The sequence below is a fragment of the Salvia splendens genome, chromosome 4, assembly GCF_004379255.2.
Source record: "Salvia splendens isolate huo1 chromosome 4, SspV2, whole genome shotgun sequence".
Lineage (NCBI taxonomy): Eukaryota > Viridiplantae > Streptophyta > Magnoliopsida > Lamiales > Lamiaceae > Salvia > Salvia splendens.
The window spans coordinates 4,066,155-4,076,675 of record NC_056035.1 but is presented as its reverse complement, the minus strand read 5'-3'; the positions used below and the strand labels follow the sequence as shown (position 1 = coordinate 4,076,675).

General features: G+C 35.1%; 1 protein-coding gene across 1 annotated transcript; it reads right to left on the bottom strand.

The window, feature by feature from the left end:
* Positions 1–4,789: 4,789 nt before the first annotated feature.
* On the bottom strand, positions 4,790–5,850 carry LOC121800324 (zinc finger protein WIP6-like). Its single transcript, XM_042199900.1, has 2 exons — positions 5,388–5,850; positions 4,790–5,267 (listed from the first exon to the last, which is right to left on the bottom strand). The coding sequence occupies exons 1-2, from the start codon at positions 5,745–5,747 to the stop codon at positions 4,830–4,832; spliced, it is 798 nt and encodes a 265-aa protein (XP_042055834.1). The 5' UTR covers positions 5,748–5,850; the 3' UTR covers positions 4,790–4,829.
* Between the last annotated feature and the right edge of the window lie 4,671 nt (positions 5,851–10,521).

Sequence of the window (10,521 nt, the reverse complement as noted above, 5' to 3'; positions counted from 1 at the left end):
GATCTGTTCTTTTCACATGCATTTTTTTAATTGTTGTTTTAATTTAATTTAAAATGTTTTATTTTTCTTAAAATTATCATATCTTTTTCGCTGCCATGCTTTAATTTTGGAATATCTTTTTTGCCTTTGTTGAAATATCAATTGGGTGTGGCGTGCTGTACTAATTCTTCTTATCCCATATGCATGCATGATAATGAAATGGCATCACAATTTCAAATTTTAAATGGACTTTTTCATGATGGGGAACTCAGAGATTATTTCTTAAAATATGAGTTTATTTTTTAAAATTGTATTATATCCGCAAATCAATGGGAAATTTAATCATCTACATAGTAACATATTTGAAGGATAAAGAAAACATATATACATATATAGATTATAAATGATCTGTTTGTAGATATTATGCGTAGATATAAAAAAAATAGATGCACACCTGTCTATTTTTATATGCATATGCTAACAGCACATTCAATTAATCAAGTCGTACAAATGGAATCAATCATTCATGCCAAAAATACAGAGAATAAATACAATTAAAAAACATGCTTGTTCAATTAAAGTACTAATTTTTTATTGTAGATATATTGCGGCAAGTCACGTGTTTCAGGTTGAGGGTTGGGCTTTCTTGTATTTGAAACCCAATAAAACTATTTGCTAAATCCAATAAATTTGGGCCTAATCTATTAAGTATCTTATTTAATGTTCAACCAATATCTCTCCTACGTGTCCCTTTGTTTCTTTGTAAAATGAAAGATAAATCTGTATTTTTTAATCAGTCAGTCTTAACATGACCATTTCCAAAAAAAATCAATGTTAGCAATAGACCTATTGGCTTTAGAAGAATCTTCGAACAATATTTTCTTTTCTTTTCATACTTGTTCAAGTACTGTGGCCTTAAGGATGTTTTCTCTCTCGTTTAAAAATGTTTTAAGCTTATTACTTTATTACAACGAAGCTCGATCAACATGCTAGAAATGCGCTTCAATTAAGAAAATTAGCTAAACGGAAACTGTTAGCCTAAATTCAAACCACATAATTATTTGTTTAATATTTTAGCGTTTTTTACCACATGACTCTATCAAAATTTGCTGCATTAATATTCATGTACTACTATTAAATTTCATTACAAATAATAGAAATAATGGAGTATAAAAGTTGAATTGTACGCGTTCAAACTTATATTCATTTGAGGTATAATTAATGGTTTATTTCTTTCAGTTGTACCCAATGTTAACATCAAAATGGAGCACAAAGTCATTCATCAGAATCAGAAACTCTATTTTAAATCCAATTTAATCAGTACCAATTACACAGAAATAAATCAAGCTATGAGAGATTGATTTCAGTCGGCCAACATCTAGACTGATCCAAAATCATGTACACCTGTACAATTGTATATATTGTTCGATTTAAAAAGGAAATGATAGAAGTTAGTAGATTTTTTTCAGCCATAAAATCTCATATAAAAATGGGATGGCTCAGAAAATTCTGAGAGTTGTCTGGTTGTTCATTCAAGAACCCTCTGAAGACTGACAAACTATAAACTTTGTAATTAGGTAAAAGACTATAAATTATTCACCCATATAAATTCTATGTATATATACATATCTTATCCCGCAATAATATATTTCTTGTCTTCATTATTTATCTCTAATTTGCAGATTCCCATCACATCTGATGGGACTTTGATTTTTTAATTTGACTTTAAATTTTTAATTTGTTTGGTTTTGTTTTGTCCAAATTTAGGTGGGATAGAAAGAATTCACAGGTAGTCTAAAATCTAGACCTCATCTGCAATCACATTTTTTTCAAGATGAATTTTTGAATTGTAATTCAACATGGATGTGTCGTATGTGGGGGTATAGAACTTAAAGAAAATTCTAAAATCTAGGTCTAATCTACTTAAAATTATAATCGGTGTATTGACTTGGAATATTCTTGATCGAAAAGTGTCGTGAATTTCCCATCTCAATAGTTTTCTTTTGAAGTTAAACTCCAAAATGAAGACTTTAAAAAAAATGGGTGGAAGAACTATGGTATTTTTGAACTCTCATCAATCCATAATAAAGTTGCCTTTATGATCAAACGGAAATGTTGTAAACGTCCTTCTTATCTCCATAATTATTGATTGAATCGTGTTGAGAATTATATTACAATGTACTATTATAAACTTAAAAAAACAAAAAAAAAACTTAACAATTTTATCCTTTAATAGAGTACTTAAAAATCATTCTCCATAATCATTCGTCCACTTCAAACTGCATAAAATTTCCGACCGATAAAACCACACTAGAAAAATATGTTATGTATCCATCACATTCAGTACATTTAATAGTAATCGACTTCACATATATTAATAATTAATACATCAACAGAAATGCGTGCATTAATATGCGAATAATCATCACAGCATCTGTAAAATCTGTGTTGCAATTAAATTATTCTCATCAATATACGGTTGCATTTACTTCCATTTTGCAAAGAGTTTGAAAAATGGCGACAAATTCTTGACCAAATTCACCTTAACTTGCCTCGATTTCTTGTTCATCATCTTTAGTTTCTGTGCAGAGTTTTGTTTGTCTATGTTTTCTTTCATAAAACAATATTGCCAGTTTTACTATCACAAAAAAAGTTGTCTTGTACACATAATTAGGTACTCCCTCCGTCCCAAGTTACTTGAGTCGTATTCCTTTTTGGGTTGTCCCGAGTTACTTGAGTCATTTCTCTTTTTGGCTAAAAACAAAACATCTAATCACACCTACTTTATTCTTTTTTTACTTTACTCTCTCTTATTTCTCTTACTTTATTCCCTCATCTACTTTATTTAACTCACTAAACACAACTTTCTTAAATCCCGTGCCGAAAAGAAACGCCTCAAGTAACATGGGACGGAGGGAGTACTAACGATAATACTAAAATTTTAGAATGTGAGAAACATTATTAAAAAAAGTAAGAGTATAAAACTTAGATGTAAATACGTAAAAATTTGATGGTAGGGGAATCTAGGTAGGTATAGAAATATGTAGAGGTGCAGTGAAACTATGAGATCGTTGATTCGTGGGGAGCAATTGACGCTATGCATACGTCATTCATCTGATTAATTACTTAACAAACAGCAATTTCTGATTTGTCAGACTTTATTTTAGAGTAATTGACTGTCATTTTCCATATTTGTTTTTTTAGTAAATTCTAACTATGGTTTACCAACTGACTTAATTGTTGCCATAATAGAAAAGTAAAAAACGGCTCTTTAATTTAAAGGAGGCAAGATGGGGATGGGTAGCCACAGCCTTGGTTTGGCTTGCTCGAGCCACTTTAATAAATCTCAACATATATCTCAATAAAGAAGGTAGATATCAAAAGATTATCAAAACTTTACCATTTTTATTGAAGGGAAAATCTAATAAATTTTGTTTACAAAGATACAAAATGAGACAAGCATGGTCATATATTTCATTTGCTTGTTCAAATTTAGAGAGAACTTTGTCTATTCGCATTGTTAAAGTACTCCACTACTAATAGTAGTTTTATGCATCTATTTGTTTACAACCTATAGATATCGTGGTCTACAACTTTAACAACTTGTTATCTTTCTTTCGTGCTTGGGCCACTTTTTCTTATTCCTTCTCATACTTTAACAATTGAGCATTAAAATCTATTTGTCCACTGTCATGACTATTTTTTTTACATGGATAATATATATTTCTTTCAAAATAGTAGTAGTAAATAATTAGAAAAACCTTCCACCCAAAAAACGAAGCAAAATGACTAATTTTCCTAAACATGAAAAGGTTCAAATATTGATTTGCATAATTCCAAGTTAAACCCTATGATACCAAATCCCACTAAATTCCTCTATTGCTTGTAAAAATAAGCCACCAACATAAGTTACCCAAATGAAGAAATCTGATAACGCCACAGATTTGGAGATATCTCCCCACCCATATTGGTATCATAAATCAAGAAAATATTGGAAGCAAGACCATGGGTTGATGTGAGCGATAAATCAAGGAAGAAGGCAATGAAAAAGAGAGTGTTCCAAAAAAAGAGATGGATGCATGCATGCCCAAATCAATCAATTTGGTGCACAGATAATAGACAATTTACAAAGAGACATGAGCAAGAGAAAAATGATGACAAAAAAGCAAGCCAAAAAGAGGGGTTTGATAGGATGTTGACACTGTAGAATGTGTAAGCCATGCACAATGTGTATGTATAATGTTATTGTTGTTATTAAGGTTAAAGATGGTAAGAACAGTGTTTCTGCAACATGTTATGTACTAGTATCTGTTTGTTGTTGGTCTGAAAAGGCAAAAGGTAATCCTTTGGGTGAAACCCCAAAAACAGAAACTTCCAGTGGTCCATTGTTACCCACTGACATTTAGCCCCATCAAAGTGTTAGTAGTTTCTCTCCTCTCTCCCCCTCCCTCCCCTGTCTTCTAGTGTGTGTTTTCCAGTGAAGGAAATCTATGGAGCATGTGTTTCAAGGTGATCAACAGTAGATCCTCAGACCTCTACTCATTTTTCTTTTTTTCTTTGGAACACAATTATGTACTCCTATTAAGTTTCATGTAACTGCCACTACCAACATTATTAAGTGTAGAAGCATGGCTTTCACTCTACTATTTGTCTTTTCTTTCTCTCTCTCCATTCTTTCCACTAAATGCCAAAGCGTCACTAATCAATAATCTGATCAGGATGAATAGGAAAAGAAAAAGAAGAAATTGGCACTGCCAGCAGCAAAGATTCACATGTTCGATCGAGTACAATTCACATATCTAATTAAAAAAACCTAGTAAGTAATAAAATTCAACTAAACCCTAGGTTAATTAATTAAGGTCGTCCTCGTCCTCATCCTCGTCGTCGTCGGGCTGGTCGAAGGCGTAGAGGCTCTCGTTGTGTGGGGCGTGGCCGTGGCCGAAGGCGCGGACGTGGTCCTTGAGGGAGCGCTTGTGCTTGAAGTCGGAGCCGCAGATGCAGAACCAGAGCTTCCCGCAGTTCTTCTCATGCGTGCGCCAGTCGCCGCGCACGGCGAAGGGCTTCCCGCACTTGCGACACCCGAAGGGCTTGCTGCCGTGCTTCCGCTTGTAGTGCGTCTGCAGCGTGCGGAAGTCCTTGAGCGGCTTCGACCGCGGGTGCGAGATGTTGTTCTTGCACCCCTCCGCGCAGCAGTAGCACGGCACCCGCAGGATCGATGACGCCGCCTTCGTCCCCCGCAGCGACTCCGGCCCCTTCCGGTACTCCGATCCGTGCCCCCACATATGCATCTGCCACAAATTCAATTACAGTTGGGAAATTGAAGATGATTTGATACGAATTTTAATTAATAAATTAAGGAATTGAAGATGATTTGCTACGGAATTTTGATGATATATAGAAATTGGTACCTGCATGTTGTTGTATCTGTTGAAGGTTTTGCTGCAGACGGAGCAGGAGAATTGGGTGGGGCCGACGAGGATTTGGGCCGGTGTGGGGATCCAGTACTGCCCTTCCGCAGCTGCCATGTCGCTAGGGTTTACGGATGAGGAAGGAATTGGGGGCGGGCCGATGTGGAGGGCCACGGTGACGCCGCCGCTCTCTGCAGGATTACTAGGGTTTTGGATGTGCTGGTGCTGCTTGTACGCCGCGAAGCTGGAGTGGTACTTTTGGGGGTTCGGCTGGCCGGGGGGACCGAGGGAGAGGAGGGTGGAGCAGTCGTCGTCCAAATTGTACAAGCAAGACATGTGTGGGAAGAAATGTGTTTGCATGGTTTATAATTTATTGTGTGGAGTTTTGGGGATAGGAGAAAAGGTTAGGGTTTTGAAGGAGTAAGGAGACAGGGGTACAAACATATGTTCTATGGAGTTTTAATTGGTGAGTTATGCATATATATTGTAGAGTGTTGTGTTGTGTTGTGTTGTGTTGTGTATATATATTGGGATAGAGAGGGGTTAGAGACAGTGTGTGTGGTGTGTGTTTTGGACTGATTAGAAGAGGGGAGACAAGGGATAGGCAAAGGGGAGAAAAATGCATAGAATGGTGCACCAAACACTAATACTAGATGGCTTGCCTCATAAATCACAATGCTCATTTTCCCAAACTTGGCTTTTCACAGCCCTTGTCATTTCAAATTCTGATCTCTCTCTCTCTGTCTCCCTTTCTCTCCAACCCCATTTATACACTATAGTCTATACATACACATACTCTCTCTCTCTCTAGATAAGAAGAAAAAGGTGGATTGGATGAGAAATGTGAACACTGTAGAACATAATGCCTTAAAATCTCTAATTTTCCACTTTTGTTCATGAAAAAGGGGTAGTGATGGAGATGTGGTGATAGCCAGAGGTTAATTATTGCAAACCATGAAGTCATCTCCATCACATGAAAGTTGAAACCCGGTCATTTTCTTTTTAATTAGAGCTGCACTATTACCACTAATGTACATTTTTCATGTCACATTTTACACTATATATGTGCACTTATAAATATGTTGAATTCCCATATATGTGTGCATATGCATAAATTTTAATCTTTATGAATCAAAACCAAAATACGAACTCAATCAACAAAGTGATATATTTCATTTGATTCTTCATAATTTTATCACTCAAAATACATTAGCCAATGCCTGTGTTGGAGTAGTAATATTTATAGTTGGACATACTTTGTGAGTAATTGTGGATAAATTGGCCCGTAGTTTGTTTATATCTATGGGCATTACTTTTAATGCATATACATGAAAAGGAATCATGATATATAGAAGACGCAACACCTTATTTTAGCTACACCTAAATATAAGTAAAAGTTTCTATGGTGTTAAAAATATTTGAATACCCTTACATGCACAATTTACACAAAATCTAACAAATTATACATAATCGTGTAACATTGTAATTATATTAGTAGTACAAAAATTGATAATTTCACATAATTCGTGTAAATATTGTAATTGTAGTAAGATTCGTTTATTCATTAATGAAGGCAAAAAAGACAATAGGGGCTATAATATTACCATTTAATGTAATATTTTTCCTTTTTGCTACTTGAGATAAGCTAGTTTAACTCATTAACTATATATATATATATAGGGTCCTGTTAGGTTGAGATTATTTAGCTAAATTGAGAAATGAGATGCAATATCAGCCACTAATCCACAAGATTAACTAAATGTCAACAGCTATCACATTATGTCAACACGGGGGTATAAGTGTCATTTCGTGTTTTAATGTGTCGGATTGTTGACATGGCTTGTATGTCTAGTTGACATGACTTATAATTGTTGTTGACATGGTTTCTATGTGCAGTTGACATGGTTGTACGTGTAATTGACATAGCTTGTAACACAGTTGACATGGCTTGTATGTGTAGTTGACACGATATGTACCGTAGTTGACATGACATGTATGTGCCATTGACACGATATGCACCATAGTTGTCATAGTGTCACCGGATTATATATCAAATGTCAACAACTTATAGTAAAATGTATCAGTTTGTATATCAAATGTCAAAAGCTTGTCAAAAGCTTGTATATATTGTCAACAACTCAAAAACAATTATTGTAATTAAAAAATAACAACTATTTGACTTAATCTTCTCTAAGCATCATAGTATACAACTATGCAATAGCTTAATTGATAATTCCATAACAGAAACGGAGACGGAGTCGGAGGAGATTGACTCGCCGGAGGTGGAGCGGCTGAGGGAGGATCTGTTGGACGGAATCGACGAGGATTCCGATCTCTGCACTTCCATCCACGACCTCGACTCGTTCATGAAGAGTTTCGAGGAGGAAATCACTACATCTCCCACTTCCAGTCACGGATCCGGAGCGGCTGAGGAAAGAATCGTCGAATCGGCGTCGGATTGCGGCGAATCCGGAGAGGTTGAGGAAGGAATCGTCAAATTGGTGTCGGATTCCGGCGAATCGCGGCCGGATCTAGGCTATCTGCTCGAGGCGTCGGACGACGAGCTAGGGATTCCACCTCCGGCGGCGTCTCCGGCGAGGAAGGAGCTGGTGACGGGGTGAGGAGGAGCGCTGCCGTGATTTGAGGCGGAGCATCAGCGAGAAGGGTTGGAAAAGAGTGGGGGAGGAGATGAGCAGAAGGTGGAGGCGTAAGGGAAGAAGAATGGGAGGGGAGAAGTTAGTTTTCATTTGTTTTCAACTAAATTTACCATTATACCCTCTCATAATAAATTAATCTAAAAATATTTTTTTGTGGCAAAATCTGGACCACTCATTTAATAAAAATGAGTGGCTGCATCTCATTTCTCAATTAGCCTAAAAAATCTCAATTGATCATGAACCTATATATATATATATAGGAAAATGATCAATACAAAACCTATATATATATATATATATATATATATATATATATAGGTTTGTATATATATGGAGGTGTGATTGTACGTTTATTATATGAACTTTCGGCTAAGGGAATATATATTTATTGTAATTTTCTATCAATTTCGAGTTGCAATGACAAAGAAAGAGACAAATAAGCTTATCCACATGTCAATATACAGATTACTGTGGATACATATGTCTAGCTCTACTATTATAATATGTAAATATGTAGTTATCTTCTTTTTCCGTTGGTAGATAACTAAGATAAATCTTCCTTTTTTTTACTTTACTGGCCGGTTACCTCCATCTCCATGTCCATAGCAGTTTTACTAATGTCAATCACTCATTACAATTTCCTTTTTTTTTGACATTAAGTCATTTAATTAAATTTTTCTAGTGCAATTAATTTTACTACAATACAGTGATTTTATATATATGGTTTATAATGAAATAAAAGTTAAATACATATAGCAAGCAAAATTCGACATAAATTATGGAGTAACAAGTAGCCACTGGTTTTAATTTTCTATTGCTCGTGGGTGAACTAGTGTTATAACTACATGTAAAGAGTAAAACCTACACAAATTATAAACACTAAAACATAATTGCAGCAAAAAGTTCGAGATAATTAAGGAATTCAAAGCTTCCATTTCAGCAAAAAGGGAATGGTCAGTAGTCACAATATCCCGCTGATTGTGACATAACATTCTTTGCTGATAATTAGTTCTCTGAATTTATGAATTTCTGTTTTAGATATTTAAAATTATATTATGAATTATACTCCTAAGCAAATCATGATGCATGTCGAAACATAATTTTTATTGGATTAATTATGATATAGTCAAAAAATTTACTAAAGGGTTTGGATATCTAAAAGGTAAAAAAGTACTGTATATGTTTACTTTCAAAAAATATACATATTCCATACAAACGGTATTGCATATTTAGATACAAAAGTCAGAAAATTAAAATAAAAGTGTACGGAAGAATGACCGTTTATCATAATTAATAGGATTGAATTATATTGGTGTTGGCTTTGTTGCATATGCAGCATATCTTATAATTAAAGCTTAGCTGTTGGATTTTTCAGGCAATTTTCCCCAAATTTATAATGCATCTAATTCGAATTAAGCTTAGCCTTGATATTTTATTATTTCCCAATACATCAAAATTACTATAAATTTGCTAAAAACGTAAATTTACTAAACTCAAATAACAAATTGCTTCTTTTTTTGGGTGCAAATAATATCAAAGAGGATAACAAGAAAAGTTGGATGGTATTTCCCAGTTCCAATTAATTTGAAGCATCTTGGGATTATCTCAAATTTTTCGTATGAGCTAGGTCCAAAATTGATAATATTAAATTAATGTGTAATCATGATTTTAACAAGTATTAGTATCATTGCCTAGGTTTGGATCAGACCCGAATTGAACCAGGTCAGGGTTAGACCCCTAAAATACTCAAGCTTGAGTCACTTCCCAGAATGTGACATGTTTGGGTGAGGCTGATAGGGTCCTCGAGCATCTAAATCACGTCAAAGATCCCATCCAAATCTCCCTCAATATCTTTTAATAGTATTTGATTTTGCATATCTTTTGTATCTTTTTTATTTATTTATCTTACTTGGTTAGCAAGATATGTTTAGGTTTTAGAATTCTATAAATTATAGAATTCTACAATATTTTGATTCATTGAGAAATAAAGTATAAACTTATTCTCATTCCCGGTTCTGGCGGAAATCGCCCCCTAGCACCTCAACTAGGGTTTATCTTGTTCTTCGTTTCACTACAAATCGTTGGTGCTCTAGTCCGATAGGTCAAGGATCTATCAATTGGTGCTTCCATTGTTTACTCTTCTCCCACCACAAACCATCTCATCCGAAGCTCTCTCATAATCTCCCAAAAAAAATTGAAGTCACGTCACGTTTTTGTCTCAAAATCTCTCTCATAATAAAAAAAAAACCCCATTCACGGCACTGTGTCACTTTCAATATGAACACCCAATTCGCCAACCAGGACGAGAAGTTTTTGATGCACAGGCTTGAGCAGGAGTCCTTCGCGCGACGGCATGATGAGTTGAATAGTAGGCTCGAAGATATCTTGGCCAAACTTGCGGCTGCCGGCTTTAGGGCGACGAAAGAGCCTCTCGACCCTGCACCAGCGGCAACCATGAAACACGGATGGCAACTACC